This window comes from Urocitellus parryii, chromosome 14 (assembly GCF_045843805.1).
Source record: "Urocitellus parryii isolate mUroPar1 chromosome 14, mUroPar1.hap1, whole genome shotgun sequence".
NCBI lineage: Eukaryota > Metazoa > Chordata > Mammalia > Rodentia > Sciuridae > Urocitellus > Urocitellus parryii.
Genome location: NC_135544.1, coordinates 19,851,696 through 19,875,325, shown reverse-complemented (window position 1 = coordinate 19,875,325; position 23,630 = coordinate 19,851,696). Strand labels below are relative to the sequence as shown.

Below are 23,630 nucleotides of genomic sequence, written 5' to 3'. Positions count from 1 at the left end.
TGTTTTGCACAGTTCAGGAATAAAATTTCAAATCCCTGTTTCATGCTTTTACAATTGTAGTTTCACTGTTGTTTTTAATGAACATTCACTTTATGTAATAATAGTAATAACAACAACAACTAATCTAGTTTCCCAACATACACTTGTTAGGAATTCCACATTATTAAGAAAAATGAGTAGATTTCCTTGTTCCTCTCCAAATTCCATGCTCTAGCTCCAAGGATAGGTGTTCTTCCAGATAATTTTTGTACTTATTTATATTTACACATAAAGAATTTTGCTTTGGACAATTGTGACTGTGTCCGTGCTCTCACACGTGTGCGTGTTTGGTACTATAGTCCATGCAGTAGTGTGATCCTTCACCTCTTTCTCCCCTGAATAGACCCAGTTGGAGTGCTTTCCTTATAAATAGCAGATTCTCAACAGAATCCCAAGTTCTGTTGATCAGACTCTACCCTGTACAAGGAAACCAGGGTGAAGCACTGAGCAGGGGCTGATGGGTGACCTGTGCTTTGCTGTTAGCAGTGAACCTGGGCACAGGATGACATCCACCACAAGAGGCATTTTTCTAACTCATAATGAAGCTCTATATAAGTTACTCTTGGCTCTGTCAGTGCGAGTACACCTATTTCATGCAACTACTATCTAGTAGTCAAGGAAAAATAGTACTATAGTTTATTAAGTTTAACAGTTTTCTATTGATAGCCGCTTGAGTTATTTCCTGTTCTTTGGTCACTGGAAGAAAAATGTTTCAGTGAATACTACTGGGCCTACTATTTCTGTTTGTGCATAAGTAATTTTTTAGGACAGGTATCTAAAATTAGAATCACTAGGTTGAAGAATATGCCTTACTTTAATTTTAATAGATATTTTCAAAACAGCCTCCAAAGAGGAAAAAAAAATATTTTCAAAATACTGTCAACTTTGAGTGTGGTCAAGATTTGGTTTTTTGTTTTGTTTTGTTTTGTTTCTTTTTCATTTTTGACAATCTGTCAGATGAAAAATAATGATTCTCTTTCTTTATTTCCTAGGCATTTTTTATATTACCAATGAGGTTCTATTAAGAATTCCATTAGGAATTCTTCTATGAAGAGCCTCTTTGTTTGTCTTGACCATTTTGATTATTTATGTCAATTTATAATTTCTTTATTTGCTGTTACTTATGCTCTAAATATTTTCTTCCAGTCTATAATTGTCCTTGAACTTTTATCAATTTTTCCCTTTATGAATATTTTATACAGTGTATTGTCTCAAAGAAAGTTCAGATTTTTTTTTTCTGTATTTGGGAATGAACCCAGGGGCATCTAAGGATTATGCCGCATCCTCAGCACTTTTTATATTTTATTTAAAGACAGGGTCTTGCTAAATTTCTTAGGGCCTTACTAAGTTGCTGAGGCTGGCTTTGAACTCACAATCCTCCTGCCTCAGCCTGCAGAGCCACTGGAATTACAGGTGTGTGCCACTATACATAGTGAAAGTTCAGGTATTTTAAAAAGATTTTATCATTTACATTTGCAGATGGATTTTAAAACCAAGGCATACTTTATCATTTGTGGGTGAAATAATACAGTATCTGGCATTTTCTTAAAATAATGTTTGAAAATTTAAAGAAAGTTAAATAAAGTTGACTAAATACTGGTAAATTTAGACTGATATACAAATCAGAGTTTATTATATTTCTCTATTATATTTGTATTTATACACACAAAGTTGTCCATAATCAAAAGATTTGGAGGTTGTTTGCTTTTATTACATTAATTTTGTTTCCAATAGGCTTTGTAGAGAAGTTTTAAGTTCCCATAAAAATTTATCAGAAGTTACAAAGATTTCCTCTACCCTCTGCCTGCAACCAGTGTCCTGCTCCAGAGAGGTGCTTTGGTTATAATCAGTGACACTGAGATCAATATCACTCAAAGTACAGAGTTCACATGAGGATTCCCTCCTGGTGTTTACTGTATATGTTTTGACAAATATATGATGATATACATCTGTTACTATAGTATCAAACAGAATAGTTTCACTACCCTAAAAATCCTCTGCTCTGTGCCTACCCATTCCTTCCTCACCATTAACTCCTGATAACCACTATCTTTTTACTCTCTACATAGTTTGCCTTTCTAGAATTTGGTATTGCTGGAATCTTATCATCTATGACCTTATGAGATTGGCTTTTTTCAATTAGTAATATAGTTTAAGTTCCATTGATGTCTTTTATGGTTTCATAGTGCATTTCTTTTTTAGTGATGAATAATATTTCATTGTCTAGATGTGCTGCAGTTATCTGTTGACTTATTGAGGGACATCTTGGTTAGTCTGAGTATGAATAAAAGTGTTGTAAACATGCATGTGCAGGTTTAGGGTTGTTGCTTCGTTTGGATCAGGTTCTCAACTCATTTGGATAAATACCATAGAGTGTTCTTGCTGGATTGCGTGTTTTCCTGTCTTTCTTTTTTGTTTTTTTAAGAATGAACTTTGCAAATTCAAATTTTAAAAAACACACAAAACCCATGGGGTTTGGGGTTTGGACTCCTTTGAAGAAATCATAAATTGATTCATAGAATTAATACTTTATTCACTCATTCAACAAACATTCTTGTGTGATGATTACTTCCCAACTATTTGCTCCGGATTCTCGGGTTATATCAGTGAACAAAACAGGTCATGATGGCAGTCCTGGTGGGGCTGACATCCTAGTGGGGAAACAGACGGAATACATAATAAATTAGTTATAAAGTATGTTGAAACTGTCCTCTACGAAAAGAAAAATTCTCTTTCCATTTTTTCTTTCTTCTTTTACATCCTTGGATGTCACTTTGGTTTTCATGTAACAATCTGGCTCATTTCTTGATCAGTTACTTTTACACATTCTTATCACCTTGGTTGCTATTGTGATTTGGTTTTTATTCTATTCCACATTTTAAATGATGAATAACAGTGGCCAACACTGTTCTTGAGTTTGTCTGTGTTGAGCCAAATTCTTTTATGTGTTCTAACGGGTCGTCAGATTGTTCTCTGGAATTTTCAAGGTACAAATCCTCTTCCCTTGTGAAATAATCATCTACATCTTGTTGTCACTGTTGATTTTATTGCACTGACCAGAACCTGAAGTTAACTAGAATATGTGATAGCAGACTTTTTACTTTTTCCTAATGTTATAGAAATATTTCCAATGCTCCATTCACCATTATCCTCAATGTTTGCTCTAAGTGCCGGACGCTTAATCAGGTTAAGAACATTGCCATCTAAGTCCTTGTTACTTAAGAGAGTTATTAATTATTATTTCTGTTTTTAACCACTGGCGGGTGGTTTAAAGTAGATTTGGGATGTTATAAACACCCTGTTTAACACTTGTTGACTTGTATTTTTCCCTTTAATCTGTTACTATGGGTATTAACAAATTTCTTATTGTGGAATTCCTCTGGGTGAGAATCTGATTCCTGTGGTCTTAATTTTTGTCAGAAACTGTAAAAGGGATTTTTCTGTAATCTTTTACAGAGCTTACCGATCCCAGCTATGCTATGAATAAATCCATGAATCTTTTAAAAATGGTAGCTTGACCTCACCCACCCCCACTATATCAGAAAGTTGTCAATGGAGGTTAGCACGTGGAAGTGTTCAAAGCTATACAAGGATGCCAATCATTAACCAGTACTGACTACTGCTGGTCTCATGTGTGGGTTAGAGATTCTCACTATGAAGCCCCCAGTAACAGCAGCATTACCTGAGACCTTGTTAAAAATGCAGATGTTCCATTTCCATCCGCCACCTACTGAATCAGCAGCTGCCTGATGATTCTGATGCACACTAATATTTGAGGACTCCTGAGAGCACAATTGTTGACAGACTGGTAGAAGAAAAGAGGATGGGATAGATAGAAGGAAGGAAGAAGCAAGAAACATTAACCAGATTGGTTTGGCTGTTTAATACATAGATTAATGACAATAAGAAGGTGCCACCTATATATGACTAAGTATCTGTTTTTAATCTACATCTATTCATTTCAGATATCCAAATGTATTTGGGGGGGGGGGGTACCAGGGATTGAATGCAGAGTGCTTAACCACTGAGCCACATTCCTATCCCTCTTTATTTTTTTTTTTTTAATTAGAGACAAGATCTTGTTAAATTGCTTACAGCCTCACTAAGTTGCTGAGGCTGGCTTTGAACTTGTAATCCTCCTGACTCAGCCTCCTGAGCCTCTGGGTTCATAAGAGGAAGATTGTGGGGTGTGCCATCGCACCCAGCTCCAAATGCAATTTGATTTGTATGAAAAACACATCATTTTGAATCCACCTGTAGAGTTGAAGGATGCACTTTCTAGGCCTAAAAGTGTTCATGAATTCTTGGGCAACAAGAAGAAGAGATTAATTGAATCTTCATACACTAATTTTCCCATTAACTGAGTTTGTATCTTTGGGAAAGTCTTCAATGAAAAAACATATAATGGCAAAAAAAAAAAGATTTACTCTTAAGATACTCATTCATGGAAGATCTAATACAAAGTATTAAAATGCAAGTAAATTTAAAATTCTTAAAAGATCACAAGAATAGTCTCATACATTTTTTTCATTTTGGTTTCTAAAGAAAACCCAAAAATGGTAACTTGAAGATTTTTCTAGCATTATAACACAAAATAAAGCACTGAAAAAAAAAATAAAATTTCCATTCACTGGAGTTGTATGACTAAAAGGGCAATGACTGGGCATTCATTCAAGGAAACAGCCATGTGAAAGAGCTGTCGGTGGCAGGGACATGCACTGGAAGCTGTTGCCATCAGTCCCTCCAGGCAGGGAGAACTGCTTGAGTCTAAGCAGCACCACTGTGTGGATCAAAAATAAAGATGCCAGATAAAATACAGGATGCCTAGTCACATTTTACCTTCAGACAATGAAATGTCTTTGTATCACTATGCCCAATGCAATATTGTCCCTTGTAACATTAGGAAAAACTTATACAGATATTTCTTTTTTACTTCCCTGAAGTTTAATGATAACTGGACATTCCCTAATTTCATTTGCTAAATCTGAAAATCTTTGTTGGAAAATAGAGAATATGACATATTTGAGAAGCCAAAAGAAGCTATATATATACCTGTAGCACAGCATTTCCTAAAATACAGTATTGTTTACATGAGATTACATTAGCTAGCAGATGGTCTTTTTTTTTATAATTTTGTGGTTAAAGTATGTTAAAAACATGCCAGATTTCCACTTATATGTATTCACACACACACAAATGAAAATACATTTAAACTTTAAAAATATTAAGGAAGATATAGTGGTTAGATTCAGGATGATTGACATTTAAGAATCAAGGAGGGTGATGAGAGATACAACTAGAAAAGTCAACAACAGTCAGATCTCAGAGAACTTTTTAAAAATTAGGTGATGTTTTCAAAGGAAAAGAATAAAATTTTAGCTATGTCTGTCTTTATTGTTCACAGCAAAGATCATCATAATAATCCTGAAAACAGTAGAAATTTAATGCAAAACAGATATATTCCTTAAGTTTTCAGTTCAGGACAGAACCTGTTTTTTTAAAAAAAACTTGTGGCCAAGCAACAAACCATTTGAGAATTGTTTGAAAGAACAAAAACTGCCAGGATTTAGATACCACATAAACATGACCGCATAGAACAATCAGCTCAGAAAGGCGTACCTTATGCTGTATGCTATGTTTAGTGACCCTGCATGCCAATCTCCAACTTCAGTACATAAATTGAAGATCTACCTCAGAATACTTACCAAATTATTGACAGAAATTATATGCCAGTCTCTGAAGTGCATAGAGAAAGTCATCTGCAGACTTCTCTTGGATACAGAGGAATCGATGACCATCAGTTCTCCCCCAGGTGACACCTGCCCTTCTGCACACTCCTAAGGACCAGCTGCATAATTGTCCTTTGAAACTGGGACAATTATTTAGAAAATGGGGGAGGCAATTTACTAAAGTTCCAGCTAAGAAACATGCCATTTGAAGCCTAGTTGGAATTTTTTTAAAAAAAAAATAATTTTCATCAGGCCTTGTAAATGGAAGCAGATTAATATAGAGTAAATATAAACCCTTACTCTGAAGCCATGATCCTTAGTTAATAATTACATGTCAGTTAAAAGATTCCTTGTAGCCACTTTAAATAACAATATCATTCATCCATCTCTACCATCTAATATTATAATGATATTGGCACATTATTATTAATTAAAAATACTACATAAAGAATTTGGGGTCAAACAGACTATATCTGGCAAATAGAAGATAGTTGTTGGTTTGTTTTATTTTCTCCTGGTCTACAGAACTTCATATTGAAACACAGCAGAATAAAAATTTAGGCGGTCATGTTTAACTTCCCCAAAAATTCTAACACAGGATAATTATATTATCTTTAGCTTCTGACAGTTAATTCAGATGAATATCTCCATTGCTCCTGAAAGAAAAAAAAAATAACTTTTTAGTTCTTTAAGCAGGATATTATTTTAAGAAAGGAAAGTGTAGAAAGAGGAATTTATTGTCAAATGAAATATATAACACTAATAGGAGATTTCATACTTGTCCAGCTGGCTGCAGATCAAGTAATTCAGGATGAAACTGATCCAAGTCTCTTGCTAAAAGGGTCCCTTTCTTTTATGGGTGAGGAAGGAGTATTAGCAGCCCAAAATAGCCAGGAAGATGCATATGGAATTGAAGACAGTGCTGGGGCCAGAACCTTGAATTAAGAATCAGGAAGTCTAAGTTCTATTCCTGGCCCAGCCTTTAATTTATTATGGCTATCTCTGTGATGCCACAGCTCACTGACAAGCAGGGCATTCAGGCAACACTGTTATTTGCTCAGCTAACACTGTTGGAAGCACTGGGTATTTTACTGAATTTTTTGTTCTTTTCCACATGCTTGGCATTAGGAGAACAGAGCCTGTGTGTGTGTCCAGTGGACACGCTCTTTTCACTAGACTTCACATTTCTCCAGTCTGTAAAATGTCTGGTAACCTGCACCTCCTGCCCACCACCTTGTGTGTGTGCTGTGATTTCTTCTGTTTAATTAAGAGCACTGGAGAACAGTGTTGGGATTGTCTTCCCCAAAGGGAAAGAAAGAAGGAGAGTGGAGGCTCCTGTCTAAGTCTTACCAGTTCAGAGATCCTTAGAAATAATGACCCCTAAAAACCCTATTTATCTCTCCCAGATAGCATGACAGTTAAAGAAACTGCACTGCCCAGTGCTACATAGCTCTTCAAAGTAAATTAGGAGCATCATTTAGATTTCCAGATGCTCACCACATGGCTTAGCCAGACTAAGTTTTGGACAAGGAATCAAATTGAATAGAAGTTTCTTTTCAAAAATTCTTTTTAATTTGTTCTTTTTAGCCATACATGACAGTAGAATGTATTTTGACATATCATATAACTGCCCATTTCTGTGGCCGTGAATAGAAGTTTCTATCCTGACTTGCCTGGTCTCTACTGACCTGTGTCTAAAAGAGGTATAACTGGCTATTTCTTCCCCTGCAGTTACATATATTATCTACACTTTGACAACAGCTGTTTGCAGTCTCCAGGCAACAGGAAGTTTCTGTCTTAGCACTACACAGGCACGTACTGGGAAAAGAAGACATATATCACACCGTTGACTAAGTTCAGCTCACAGTTAACTAAATGTTTTTTCCTCATTAAAAAAGCAGACTCTGGATATCCCATTAAGAATAGCCTGTTTGTGTTCTAAACAGCCACTAGATCCTTAGGCTGAGTGAAAGAGGGTACACAGAACATGGGGCAGCACTTCTCTCTTCCACCCTGGCCAGAGAACACACAGAGTCATGTATTTCATTCCAGACACCAACCATTAATTAATTAGATAATTGACAGAATTCTATCATGTTCAGAGAAGAATAAACAGAACTAATAAAGATTGGAAAACGTGTCATGTGAGAAATGATGAAATGAACTATGGCCTGAGCATGTAGCTCAGTGGTAAAGTGTGTGCCTACCATGTGAAGGTCCAGGGTTCCATCCTCAGCACCACCCACTCCACAAATAAGGAACTGAGGGTGTCTCCCATAAAAAAGGAAAAAGATGAGCACAATGTCGTTCTTCATATATTTGAAATGCTGTTTTAGGAACAGACACCACTTATTCTGTCTCGTTCTGGAGGAAAAAAAAAAAACTGGGAACTCAGAGTAAGACAAAATTTTACTTTTTACAATTTTAAAAATTATAGCTGCACTTATATAAAATAGGTTGCTTCCTAGACAACAGTAAATACAGCACGTCGTAGTACAAGCATACAACAGATCTTTAAAAATTGTTAAATAAAAATTTAAAGAACTGGACAAGAGAGCTTCAAAGGTTTTCTTGTTTGTTTGTTTCTTTGTTTCTTTGTTTCCAATTGATTGTTTCAGTCATTGGAGCTCTTCAAAAACAATGTTCCTGCAGAAACAAAAACCAGACTGCAAGAGTTGAGAAGAGTACACATGATACCCACGAGGGCATTAATTTAAAATGTTATGTATGGAAGGAAAACAAAATGGAATGTTGGAGAGACCAGGGCAGAGTGTGAGAGAGCCAGGCTCTGGGCTCGGATTTACCAAGGCAGGATTGACTTGGACTTACAGTATCCCTAGAGTTCAGTTTCCTCATCGGCAAAATCAGGACACTGGAGCTGGTAACTGCAATTTGGAACTCCTGTATTTCTTAGCTGTTGGATGGGGTATCTAAGAAAGATATTGGAAAACTTAAATATGTTTTGACTTATTCAGAATTATAAATATAATGTAAATCATAATGAATTTTTTAAAAATATCTTTCATTGCCAGTGTGTTTTGAGAAATCTAAAAGTTTATGAAATAATAACTCAATAATTTTCTCCATTGCACAAAGAGTGACGTTTACCACTTGACCATGAACTCCAAAGCAGACTATTCTCTGGCTCCCATTTGGCTCCAGCCTTACTTTGCAGGAGCCTTCACTCCCTCTTCCTCCCATGTGTCGTCCTTCACATCCCTAGCCTTTTTTCTGATCTTCTTATTGACCAAATTCATTCATTCCCATCTTGTTATCATTGTGTCACTCCTTACTCCACCTGCAATACCAATTTCCCAGTTCTCCTCCTCCTCATCCCCTCTTTCCTCCTCTTCTCCTCCTCCTCTCCTTCTCTCCCTCCCTCCCTCCCTATCTCCATATACATCTCTTCCATCTCATCTCCCACCTGGACTCTCTCTTCTGCAGAAAGCTCTTTTCTGACCACCCTATATAAAGTAGGACACTCCTCCTTCAGTTACTTAAAGAATCATTACTCTATTTTTTTCATACACTTGTTCCCACTTGAAGCCATCTTATATGTGAATTTTTAAATATTCATTGTCTATATTCCCATAGTTGGTGATATTATTCAAGAAAACAGGGGTCTTATCTGTCTTTTTCAATGATGGATATTTAATCACATTAATAATGTTTTGCCAATAAGCAAATGAGACAGACTACATCTCAAAATAAAAAAATTTAAAAGGGCTGGAGATATAACTCAGTGAGAGGGTGCTCCTTCGTTCAAAACTAATAATAATAATGATGATGATAATAATAATAATAATAATAATAATACTGCTGATTTACTCAGAACAGCTGTAATGAAAGTAAAGAAGAGAGGAAATATGGGAGGGAAGAGAATTAACACCGTGGCCTTGATTTGAAATCAATACTGATTTCATGGATAGGTAATTTCACTTATTAAACTTTCTCTTCATGGATTGTTGTAACAGAATGAAATTAAATATCCATTGAAGAAGTCAACATAGCCAAAATCTGCAAACACACTCTCTGTTTTCAGGTGTGAGCTAATTTCCAGAGTTTAGACGTGGATATATGAAGGTTAGAACTTTAGAAATAGTAATACCTATGATTTCAAAAAAAGGCCTAATGATTTTTAGCTGAAGCATCAGATCTATAGCTGGTCCATCTTGCAAGGTTTTATAAATGTGCAACACGAGAAATACTTAATACCCCAGGCTGAATATAAATGGTGAACCCTGAGGTATCCCTGAAAGAAAGGGAAAAGAAACAGGGCTGTTTCTCTAAAACTGTATCATAGAGGGGCTGGGGATATAGCTCAGTTGGTAGAGTGCTTGTCTTGCATGCACCAGGCTCTGGGTTCAATCCCCAGCCCTAAAAAAGAAGAAAAAAACCACAATTCTGTATCATAGAGCAAGACTGTTTGGTTTTAGCCTTTTTGGCAAATCATTGGAAGCATTTAATGCTCATCCAATGGATTTGAAAATGTTTTTAAAGCATAAACTCAGTATCCAGTTAATTCAAAGACAAATTCGTTTTGAGACTGCTGCTGATAAGCCCAAGATAGCTGCAGGGTGTATTGCTGTGTCCAACATTAACTTAGTAGCTGGAAAAATATCAAGATATATTTTCTAAGGCTTGGGAGGTTTTATTTCACAGGCTTCTATTGATTTCATTGGTATTTGTCCTGAAAAATGTATTGTGTGTGCAGTGTATAACTTAATTCTAAATTGTCTGCCAGGTAGAAAAACTTAATCTTTGTCCTTGAGGACATAACTGACAAATAAAAGACAATTACACAAAACCATATGTGGATAAGAAGATGCAAAGAAAATCATCTTGTCAAAGACAACTACTTGAATAGAGAAGGAAATTATATAACCAAAAACATTGGAAGAGTCATTAAGCGGACTTAATTACTATCCAGCCAGACTTGCATTTTGGGGGAATACTTACAAGGGTGTTAAATGGAATAATCTCTAATTTTTCTGGGACTTTCTTTTAGGTTATAAGCACTATAAATAACCCTCCTTTGATATAATAATGTTCTATCGTGTTGAGAGATATTACATAAAGTTTCAGATTTGTTTGCAAATACCATATATACTTTTAAACACAGTAAAACTTTATGATAACCAAAGTTCATGATTCTCTGTCAGAGCTTCATCAGCAGGGACAATGGGAAGAAACTGAAACCATAATAATTGTTCAGTATTCTGAAGGAATTGACTCATGGCATAAAGTTCTTAATTTATTCTCTAAAGCAATCTGTCTTTGTGGAAACAGGAGTAATTCTTACAATATGTATTAATCTGTTAAACCAAGTTCAAGTTCTTTTTTTAAAAAAAGAAAATTTACCTAATATTAGCTTAAGTAATTAATTCTCTGACCAACTTAATCTTGTAAACTAATTATTTTACCTCTGAAAAATAATGCCTCTGTAAGATTAGCAATCTGCTCTAGTTGTTTAAGGCATAGAGATTCCTGTAGAATTTGATTAATCCGTGAAATTACCCTGTTATCTGGGAGTGCCTCCCAATGGGGAATTTGAAAGGATTAGAAGAAATGCCAAAAGCACAATAGAAGGTCTGATTCACGCAGTCATCACATTCCTCCCATGACTAATGTCATCAGGGAAACAAAGCCCCAACCTGCTACCCCTGTGTAGACATGCCCTAAGGATCACATCATGATTATTTCCCCTTTGAAGTTGGCCACTTGTGGTCCTTTCGAAGCTGGTATCACCAAATAAATATCTTGGACAGATGGGAGGTTGGCAACTCCAAATGATGATTTATCTCAAATGGGCTTGCCCTCGGTCCACTAGTCTCTCAACAGATTTTGCTTCTAAAGAACCTACCTTTGTTTTCCATGGTCTTTTTCCTTCTTTCTACCCAAGCCTGATCCCCAGAACACTGCAAAGAATTTGGAAGACTCCTGATACTAACTAACTTGATTTGAAGGAGTAGTAAAGAATCATTTCCAAGTATCCCTACAAGGTCTGTGAGAAGCTTTAGCTGCTCCAATGGACCAGCACATTTCCAGAATTATAAGTCTGTATCCCAGAGTACTCAGAATAAGAAATCATATGATATATAGGTGTGTGTGAGTATATATATACCCACACACACATACATGTATATGACTTTCTTTTAAGTTATAAGCACTATAAATACCACTCCTTTGATATAACAATGTTCTGTAATATTAAGATACTACATATATTATATATATAGATACTATATATATATATATATTATATAGATAGATACTATATATATATTATATATAGTATATATATATATATACTATATATATAGATAGATAGATTGTTGTGTGTGTGTGTATTGGCAGTGACATATGACTCAGTTTGAAGTAGTAGTAAGTAAATGCTCCATGCAAGGAAAATTGCCTGCTGAACAAACCAAACACTTTCCTTGCTTCAATCTAGTTTTTGTAAATTCAGAAATACTCTATCAAAAATATTCTCTCATATACATTCTTCACTGTCTGGCCACAAAAAAATAATAATAATTAGTAGCTTGTAAATAATCAATTTGTACTGTGCAAAAAAGAAAACTAATATATCTTTTCTGAAGGCTAATTAATGGGGAGACGTGTATCAGCATCATTGTTATTACACTTTTTTCATATCTTTAATATTCATGTAAAATGCTTTCTTGGCACTAGATCAGTATCCTCCCCATGAAGAGCCCATTGATGATGCAGAAGAGAACTTCCCTTCCTCCTTAAGTAGAACACTGCCTATTATCCAGTGTCCTTTTTGTCACATTGAAGAACAGGGAACTTTTTATTCTTTCCAAGAAATGGCCTTTCAAGTTCAGTAACAACATGTTCTGTTCCTCAGGAAATGAGAGAAGACCGAGATAAGGCACGACTGGACTCCATGGTGCTGCTAATTATGAAACTGGACCAACTTGACCAGGACATCGAGAATGCTCTCAGCACCAGCTCCTCTCCATCCAGCACACCAACAAACCTGCGGCGGCATGTTCCTGTAAGCTTCCCCCTTCCCACTTCTCCTCTGCAAATGGTGTGTCTCTTTACTGCACACAGTTCCTGTTACCAGTGAAACATCTTTGCTAATAGCATCTTCTCATATATATGGAATAGAGTCCCATAAAGACAACTCAAGTATTTCCATGCTTAATGCAGAGAACTCATAGAGAAATGAATGATACAAAAGAAAATATTTAACATTGAACAGGAAGAAAGGTCACCCAGGGATATTATATTTCCTAGTGATTAAATCCTCTTTGCTATAGCTGTTACCTTAACTGACAGTCAGCTCTGATGTGATATAAACTCCATTAGCAAGTACTGTTTGGTAAATTATTTCCAGTGATCTGCAAATGTACATTGCATGAAGAAAATATTTAATAACTATTTTGCTGCATGGATGGGTAGATGGTGGTTGAATTAACCCAGTATACTGTAAGAAAGAATTTAAATGAGATTAACTTGAGAGCACTCTAAAATTCATTCAGTGAAATATAACAAAGAGAACAGAGGTCAGAATTATATTCTACTGTGCATTAATATTATATGACAAACACTCCTCCAAGATTCTGACATTCTGAACAAATTTTGAAAGAGATAGATTTCAGGATTAACTATACATTTTACATACTTAATATTAGCTTTATATTAAATGAATTTGCGTATTAAATGCAAAACTACTAAATATGATGGTGGAATTTATAATTAAGCCATGAACCCATTTTCAATTTCTAACTTGTATTATGCAATAATAAGCACATCAAGTCGAGAATGAATTGAGATCAAAGCAGCGGAAAATCATGTAGAAAATTTGAGCACCTATTTCTAAAATACAAATATTCTGTCCTCAATTCCTTTATATAGTTCTACCATTGCTTTGTATAGTTCTATCATTGATTTTGAAGTAAAAAAAACAGATTAAAATAAAAGCTAACTCTAATATATTAGTGCATATTATTCTAAGGTTAACACATTCATTCTTTGTAAAAATTTTCAGATGAGTAAAAGGCACAGAGAAGGGAGTAACTGCATGTTCCAGAGTTGGCGTACAGAGGCTGCCAGTCTCTGTCCAGAGCTATGTTAATGAACCACTACACCATGCTGCTTTCTAACTGATCATGAAAATCTGATATCTTAATCAAAAATGATAAAAGTAGTAGTAGTAACAATAAAATCTAATTAAAATTCAGTAAATACGAAACTAAATACTTATAAAAGCCAGTAGAAATGAAATACCTTCCGAGTCAGAATTGGTTACATTCTCCCCTGTGCCACCCTAGCGTGGTGCACATAATATAGTTTTACCAAGCAGAATTGGCTCCAAATGGAAGAAATACAAAGTTTTTTCCTGAAGGTCAACAAGGAGGGACTATTTAATTTTATTTGCATATGAAGAATTATAGAAACTTCATGCTCATTTGCATCAACAACTTCAAAAACAAGAATAAGCTTATGTTTTTAATAGGAGGTAATACTTAATACCTCTTTACCATTAATTTAGCTGTGAGCTATGTTTTCTCCAAAAATGTTCTAGTGTGAATTGCTAATCTCACCTATCTTTCAAATTTCTCTTTCTCTTTACATTCAACTTTCCTCAATCTCCATATATTTAGGAGAAAGATTCAGCCCTAGATTTCTGCTGAATACAACTCCATACTGTAGTTATTATCTCAAAAAGCAAGAGAACCTTAGTAAAGCTAGTAAGCTATATAAGGACAAACAAAAATAGGAGTTAATATGTTATGATCTTAGAATTGGTCTACACCTACATTTTCTGCTTCCATTCAAATTTGTAAATTGGACTTTATATTACACAGTTTAGCTTGTGGAAAATTACCACAACAATTGCTTCTGTAACTAGAGATTCATTTCTTAGCTCTCATTTTATAGTCAGAATGTTTAAAATACCATAGTAGAAACATTGTGAACTTTGGTGGCTTCAGAACTGGTTCAAATTCCAGTTTTATAACTGACTATCTGGGAACATAAAAGAATTATTTAATTTCTCAAATTATTTAATTTCATATAAAAATGAGAGTTGTTGTTTCTTAATGGATGTCTCATTGGGGGAAGCAAATGAAAGAATGTATGTGATATGTTTTGCATAGATATGGCACAGAATACATATTTGGTAATGGTGTATTCTTGTCCCTTTGCCCTGTACCCACATCAGGCAGAGGGCTAAAGATGAACAAGACAAGTTCCTCGTGCCTCAAAACTCTTTTTTGGTCTTTATGATTTTCTAGGTCACCCCAGGGTCTATATTTATGTTCCTTGGTATTTAAAGTTAATTTTAACATTCTCTCATCATCAAATTTTTTTCCACAAGCACTTTCCATTCCTTTTGATAATTGTGCCATGGAATAAGAGGATTATAATGGCATGATTATGACCTTAATCATTCACCAAGGAACACTGTTTCAGATTCAGAGGAGACACTGCCACTACCCCACCTACCCACTCCACCGTGAATTTATAGTTTAGCAAGAAGAACAAGACATACAGTGAAACCCTGATTCTTCCCCAGCCCCAGTTTGAGAATATTTATGAAAAAATGCCAAAGTTAATTCTACATATAATAAAGAATATGAAGAATAATACAGGCTGGAATCAAATGACTTTAACATGAAACAAATATTAAAATAAAGATTGAGATAAAGATTTAAAGAGGCTGCCTAACTAGATCCACACAAGTTGGTGATGCCTTGGTAGATACTCCTCAGCCCGAAATCTGGTTTTCTCTTTTGCAGTCCCAAACCCAACTTTATCCAAGCATTTGCTAATGTCAGTATCTCAAGATGGCTAAAGATAGCTAATCTCTTGGGATAAGTGACAGGTAGTAGTGTTTAGTAAGCATTAATCTTTATATATGTTAATGCATTGATCCTCTTGAGAATCCTAAAATGCAAAACCTGAGTTTCAGAAAGGATAAATAACTTACCCAAGGCCACACAGTGGGAAGTGGTAATTAATTTACCTTGAGTCACCCAACTGGTGAGATTACTTGCACATCAGAAAAGCCATGTTCGGGGCTGGGGATGTGGCTCAAGTGGTAGCACGCTCGCCTGGCATGCGTGCGGCCCGGGTTCGATCCTCAGCACCACATACCAACAAAGATGTTGTGTCCACCGAGAACTAAAAAATAAATATTAAAAATTCTCTCTCTCTCTCTCTCTCTCTCTCTCTCTCTCTCTCTCTCTCTCAAAAAAAAAAATTAAAAAATTAAAAGAAAAAGAAAAGCCATGTTCATCCTGCTATATTATAAACCTTTCCAAGATGCAAATTTTTCATTGACAATGGGATAAACATCATTTCCTGAACCATAATCCCCTGTCTGATAGGGTCCTTTTTTCTTAATAATAAAATCTTCTGAGTTTTGAGTTGCTAATAGGGGGACAATGTGTAATCAAAGGGATATTGACAATCTCTTGAGATATTTCATCCATACCATGGGGGTAGTTTAGGAAATATGTAGGCTTAGCCATTTCTCTACCTTTAAAGTACCTCTGACATTGCTCTGCAGTATTTTTTGGTATCCCCGGATCATCCAAGGTAGCTATTCAAATATTTAATGATCCCCAAACCCCTACCCAATCCTTGCATTTATTTATCTTGTCACATAAACGGAAGCCAATGACAGAATTTCCAGCATCAAACTGCTTATGGCTATAGGTGATTCTACTTTCTTTCTTCCTTTGTCAATCAAACATATGTTGTTCCTATCATCTAATTCTGATCTTACAGTTGTGTCCTTACTTCCGTTCCTTACTGTCTTCTAGCTTAGCTCCACCAATTATTCATTCTTTCGTGTAGGTTCAAATTCCACTGCTCTCTTCCTATCAGTTCTTATCCTTTTTTAAGCATATATACATGCTGTATTTTCTCTGCCGCGTATTAAATAAATCCTTTCTTTATTTAAGACTGCTATAATAACTGTTATAATAAGTGTTGGCAAGGATGTGGGGGAAAAGGTACACTCATACATTGCTGGTGGTACTGCAAATTAGTACAACCACTCTGGAAAGCAGTATGGATATTCCTTACAAAACTTGGGATGGAACACTCTTTGACCCAGTTATCCCATTCCTCCATCTTTACCCAAAGGTCTTAAAATCAGCATACTATAGTGACACAGCCACATCAGTGTCTAGAGCAGCTCAATTCACAATAGCTAAACTAGATGCCCTTCAATAGATGAATGGATAAAGAAACTGTGGTACATATACACAATGGAATATTACTCAGCATTACAAGGGAATAAAATTATGGCATTTGCAGGTAAATAAGTGGAGTTGGAAAATATGATGCTAAGCAAAGTAAGCCAATCCCGAAATACCAAAGGTGGTGTGGGGGCAGGAAAGATGGTAGAATGAAATGGACATCATTACTCTAAGTACATGTATGACTGCACATATGGTGTGATGCTATATCATGTACAACTAGAGAAATGAAAAGTTGTGTTCCATTTGTGTATAATGAATCAAAATGCATTCTGCTGTCATATACACCTGATTAGAACAAATAAAAAACAAAAAGACTGCCATGTTAGTACACCAGGAAAATAGACATGGGTGGTAAGTGAGATCATTGCTGTTTTTCAATGTAGAAATTTAAAAACAAAAGCAAAAAGTCTTCCCTTGATCTTTACTCAACCACTGCCCTATCTCACTCTTTTTGGGTATGAGCCAAGCTTTCATCTGAGTATCTCCTCCTTGATTGAATTCCTGGCTATGGCTCCATCATTTCTCCACCCTTCATCTCCTAACTGACAAATTCAGTAGGAACAGCACAGTCTTTAGCTATTACAGTGACACTATGCAGCACTCTCTTCCCTTTAATTATCACTACTCCTTTGGCTTCTGGCCCCTCCCTGATTTTTCTTCTCTATCTCCATGACACTTGCTTTCTATATATGCCAATGGCTCCTCTTTCCCCATTTGTCCCTTAAATCTCATATCCAGGTTCTAGACTCAGTTCTCCTGACTGTCTGACTTTGAATGTTCTCCCTGGGAATTAGCATGGCTTATGTCACCTTCTTCATGATGAGGGTCACCAATGAGACAGCTTTTTATGATCTCCATATCTGTATATCCAATGGATCACTAGATTCTCAGTCTTTTGCACCAAAATTGAACTGCATATGCATCTCTAGCATATATCACACTGGATTACCTAGCACAACAAGAACTCCTGAGATTTTTATACTTCTATAGCCAGTTATGGTTGAAGGAATAGAGTAAGAGTCATTACTAGAGCCTTGTAGGGGGATGATATAAAAGAGGAATTACACAAAGCAAAGGTGAATTGCAGGTAAATTATTAGGTGATAGTATAATGATAATTGGGGTCTTATTCACCACTGGGTTTGGGTACAGAAGCAGTGGACAAAGGAGAGAAGGAATGTGAGAGATCTGGAGAGAACTTGTATGATATTTTTCATAGTGAACAGAGGAAAGAAGAGAAAATGATAAAGATTTCTGCCAAACTGCGCATTATTGCATCAGTTACTTAGTTGTTTGGGACCTCAATAGAACAGATGGAGTTAGTTTACCAGGTTGAACCCTGAGGTCAGAAAGGCCTGAGTTTCAATGCCAGCTCTGTGAGAAAGCGTGACTTGAGTGGAGTGACTCACCCCAGGTCATGGCTTCATCTTCTCTCAAGTGATGATAATAGAACCTCCCACACAGGGGGTGATGACCACGGAGGAAGATATGGGCGGTGAGGTAAGGTCTGTAAAAGGCAAAAACACAAAAGAGGGTAGTCTTTTATTTAAGTATATTATTTCACCTCAGAACCCTTGCATGGTTAGAAAGTTGCAGGATTACCCTGTTAATTACCTAATCAAATCATCAACGGGAGGGCAAAATTAATTGCAACCAATTTTTGATCTACAAAAGGTCAAATATAAATGGATTATAAATTACCTGCTACTTATGAGTATGCATTAGATAATATTCAAAAATTACCTGCTATTACCGACTACTTATTTGATGCTTGAAATTTAAATGAATCATATTTTGTCTAGAATAAAATGTTTCTTGCTTTCTCTGTGCAGAAAAATAAATATGCAAATAAAATAGATGGCCTGATCTGAAGTCACTCCAAACATCGGAAATTTGGTTACAGTCGTATACTTTATACACAAACACATTATTAAAGAATACAGTATACTCTTCATCATTTATTACTCTTCGTCTTTATTAGTATATGCTTTTATACCATTACAACTGAAGAAAACTGAATTTCAATTCTATTTATGATTTATAATTTTATAGCAAAAAAAAATACTTACATTGTGAAGACGAAGAAAGGAAAGGTTTGTATTATCCATGCAGTTGTTCTTTTACAAAACAATTTTACATGACCATGTTCTATGTGTCAGGCACTGTTCTAAGACCTGAAGATGTAACAGTGTACACGTCAGGCAAAGCTCCTGATTTTGTGATGCATGCCTTCTAATTGTCAAAGATTAAAAGATGGAGGAATGGATCTGTAGGTAGGTAGGTAGGTAGGTAACACACACAAAAAAAACAGACTTATTGATAGATGGTAAATATAAATAAGGTATGGTGAACAATAAGATGTTCACAAAAATATATTGCAGATGTTAAGGGAAGGAAACTATTTGGGCTTTAAATAGTTAACAGATGCTTCAAAGAAAGGGCATAGTCCCTGTCATAGACACCAGCTTGATCTACTAGAAGAACTGAAAACAGGCTGTACTACCAGAGCATCCTAAGAAACCAAAGAATGGTAAAAGATATAGTCAGAAAGTTAGGTATCAGAGAAGATATCTGACCATGTAGACCATGGTAAGTTTGAGATGTAAAAAGAGTAGATGCAGAAATATTTAACTCATTTTTCTCAGGTTGAAAGCGTGGGGGTAACATGTGCCTTTGCTCTCCTCTCCAGTTTCTCCTGTTCTCATCTTTCCTCTTTACAGTCAGATCACCTGTAAGACCGCATTTGATAAATTAAATGCACAGCCTTTGCAGAGGTTACCAAATGTTTGCATCATTCAATGGGTGTCTTAGAAGTAGTTATTAAGAAGACATAGGATATTAATAATGTTTCTAGTAATGGTTAACATTTAATGAAAATGATCACACACAGTTACATGCACTTTGTATATATCTTGCTTAATCCTCGTAAAATTCTCTAAGTGCATATCATTAGCATACCCACTTTTAAAAAGTATCATTGAATCCCACATGACAAAACATAATTCATGCCCTCCTGTAGTGTGTGGAGTGTTAATTGAGTTACTCAAGGTCACACAGTGAGGAAGGGAATCTATGGTCTTCTACTTCCTAACTCTTACTGCTAGACCCTAGCTAGCTCTCCCACCTACCCCTTCCAATTTGCATTAAGTTGTTAAATTACTCAAGTAGTATGATACCTCTCTCTCAAGTAGTTTCAGACCCTCAGAAGAGTATGATTGTTGTTACAAAATCATATGACTTTGAGTGACATGTCAGTGTTAGCGACCCTTAAGTGTGTGTTGACAGAAGGAAGTGGAAAGGGGCTGGTGGCAGGGAAATGAGCGCAGAGGGATTAGTCACACGTCATTCATATGAATGCATTTGTTTTTAATAGGATCTGGAATCGGGATCTGAAAGTGGAGCAGATACTACTTCAGTAAATCAGACACAAGTAAATTTGCCTTCTAACACTGAGTCCACTGATCTACCATCTTCCACCCCACTGACCATTTCTGGAACCAAACCCAAGGCAATGGTAAGTTGTAAATGAGAAGTCAGTCTCAATATGTAAGTGTTGTGACTATCAGATGAGAGTTGATATTCTATCCATTCAATATAGAAGAAACACTCTTGGAGTCTTTGCCTTGTCGATTTGGAGTATTCACCACCCTGAACACATGTGTTTGTCTAATCGATGACAATACAGTAAGTTTGCTAAAACAGGCCATAAATCCAGAATTATGCAAAATATGGTAATTAAATTTTGTTACTGAACACTCATAACTTTAAAGAACCAAGAACACAAAACTCCAGAAGGCTTTTCCTGCATTAGTATCCTGAGAATGCCACTTGCTACTTGGAAAATTATCTTTCTAAAAACTTCCATGACATATGGATGATAGATACTGATGAATAGAGGAATGAATAGATAAGTAGATAGGTACAGAAAGATGACAGAGATGGAGAGAGAGATATCCAAAATCATCCACTTTATAGATTATCTGTGAGCATTGATGATAATACTCATGTGAGGGGCTTATCAAAGTGTTTGGTACAGAATAAGGGCTGAATAAAGGTAAGCTACTGTCATTATTATAATGATGCTTTATGGACTTCATAATGCCATCAAAACAAGTAAAAATATAGTTAGTGCATGGAATAATACAGCATGGTGAATTGTGAATAAAAGAGATTTTCCTTTAAGCAAAAAGTGAACTGCACCAGGAAAATAGTATTTGACTCTAAAAGGTAACATTTATGGAGGAAGTAATTACTACTTCAAATATCTACAATCCAAGCAGTTCCAAAATAACCTTTCCTAGTTTGGTGAAAATCATAGTGTTGTATTATTTTTTTTTAAAGCCCATGTTAGCTTAACACAGAGAAACAAGTTTGGATTGCTTCTTTGCCTGCCTTTAAAATAAAATAGCGCTCTGAAATAGGACTCAACAGAGAACACTCTGAATTTGAAACATGGAAAATGTACTGCTATTGCAATATGAATGAAAATACATCATTGAAAATGCAGATATGTCTGATTTTAATATTTACCTAGAAATTACATTTCCTGTTATTATATATATCCAGAGTATTTTGGTTGATAAACATCTATTGAATACCTCTTACATGCCATTTACTATGCTAGATGAAAAAAAAATGGAGAGGAATAAAACATATTCTCTGTCTTTAAATAATTTTCATTCTAGCACAAGAAGATATGAAATGCAAGTGCTATGTGCACCATGATAGTGCTCTATGTATTGGGAATAGGAGGAATCAAAAAGTTACTGCACAATGCTATTTTGGGGTACACTGAAAATACAGGGTCAACCCTGTTAAAATGCAAAATTAGACTGTGGAATCCAAGTATTTCATTTTACCTCATTCTGATTAAGGAAGGATTTTTAAAGGATACATGTTCTCTCAATGGTTTTTTTAAATATTTTTTAAGTTGTCAATGGATTTTATTTTACTTGTTTGTATGTGGTGCTGAGAATCGAACCTAATGCCTCACATGAGCTAGGAAAGTGTTCTACCACTGAGCTACAACCCCAGCCGTCTCAGCAGTTTAACTTGAAGATTTTGAGAATCATTGGCTTTTTAACATTGGGGATGTGGGTAAAGGCCCTTCTTAACAGTATTTTTTGCTTTAATTTGCTTTTGGAAGCACCTGCTAGTACCCTGCAGAACAGTTCTTTTCACCCTGATGTTTACTTTCACATTGGTCTTTCAGTTTAGAATAATTGACAGTGGTATCCACTTTTGTCCCCCTGGAAAGTACAGTATCTGTGTGAGAGTGCCTCATAATTCGCTATCATGTATACAACTGTGTGTGCAGTTCCCTTTTCTTCATTACTCTCATGTTTTCAAGTGTAGTAAAGAAAGTTACACAGAGGCATATACAATGAGAAAAACAAACCATCAGTTTTCCCAGGACTAATCTTTTGGATACCTTGTGATAGGTTCCTTGTTCAGATTTTTCATCCTTTGCTTCATCAGTTGACCAAACTATTTATTCAACTGTCACATTAAGATATACTTAAGTCACTGGGCGCAGTGGTACCTGTAATCCCAGCTGCTCAGGAGGCTGAGACAGAAGGATAGCGAGTTCAAAGCCAGCCTCAGCAAAAGCGAGGTGTTAAGCAACTCAGGGAGACCCTGTCTCTAAATAAAATACAAAATAGGACTGGGGATGTGGCTCAGCAGTCGAGTGCCCCTGAGTTCAATCCCCAGTACCCCCTCAAATTTTTAAATATGTATACTTAAATCAATTATTAAACAGAAAAAAAACATTTTTGATATATCCCAAATCAAGCACTCACTGTAAATTTGTTAACTTTGAAGAAAACAGGATGTGACTAGAGCCCAGATGCCCAAGGTGCTTCATAATCAGGACACATGAATCACTCTGCAACTGACCCCACCTCCAAAGACAATATTCCAATTTAAGAAAATTAAAAACTGACCAATCTACCAATACCTTGGTATTAGACAAATGGACATGTAACTATTTCCTACTTCTGAACTATAATTTGGTAGCATTCCTCGGCAGGTCATGAAAAGTATCTAGAAATAAACATTCCACTGTTGAAGACAACTGACTTTGAGGAAATTTCTTGAATAAAATGGACAATTAATGAGAATAGGTTTAAAAATAGGCTTTTGCTTTGTGTGGGGGCATATGATTTTTTTGTTGTTATTAACAATACTATTCTTTCAGATATTCCCTTTTTACTACAGTTTGAAACTGATTCTTGGGCTGTGAATAAATTTTATTTGGCATATTACAATGAAGAATTTTATTAGAAATTAAACAGATACCTTGACCCATAATTTGGAGCTTAGGTAATAGATGTTATGTAAAAGCAGTCTGGATACTTGGTGAAAAGGAAAAAGTCTTAGTATCCTACAGATGTCTTCTTTTCACTATGGACTAAATTTTCAATTTTAATGTGAAGTAGAAACATGAATTCTAAGAACAACTTCTTAACACACCCACGTACATAATAACTAACCTTCTGTTCTATCATGTCACATTTTTGCAGAATGCTTTCATTCATTTCAGAAGTTTAGCATTACATTTGATTTGCCGCTGCAAAACCTATTAATAATGGTGACTAACTTCCAAAAATATTTGG

At 35.6% G+C, this 23,630-nt stretch overlaps 1 protein-coding gene across 1 annotated transcript in view; it reads left to right on the top strand.

Moving 5' to 3' along the window:
* The window catches only part of Dlc1 (DLC1 Rho GTPase activating protein), a 384,998-nt gene that overhangs the window by 79,782 nt on the left and 281,586 nt on the right, over nucleotides 1–23,630 (top strand). Inside the window, exons 3-4 of the mRNA XM_077792445.1 lie at nucleotides 12,640–12,789; nucleotides 20,387–20,527. Of these exons, the coding sequence (XP_077648571.1) occupies nucleotides 12,640–12,789; nucleotides 20,387–20,527 (291 nt within the window). The remainder of the gene's footprint in view (nucleotides 1–12,639; nucleotides 12,790–20,386; nucleotides 20,528–23,630) is intronic.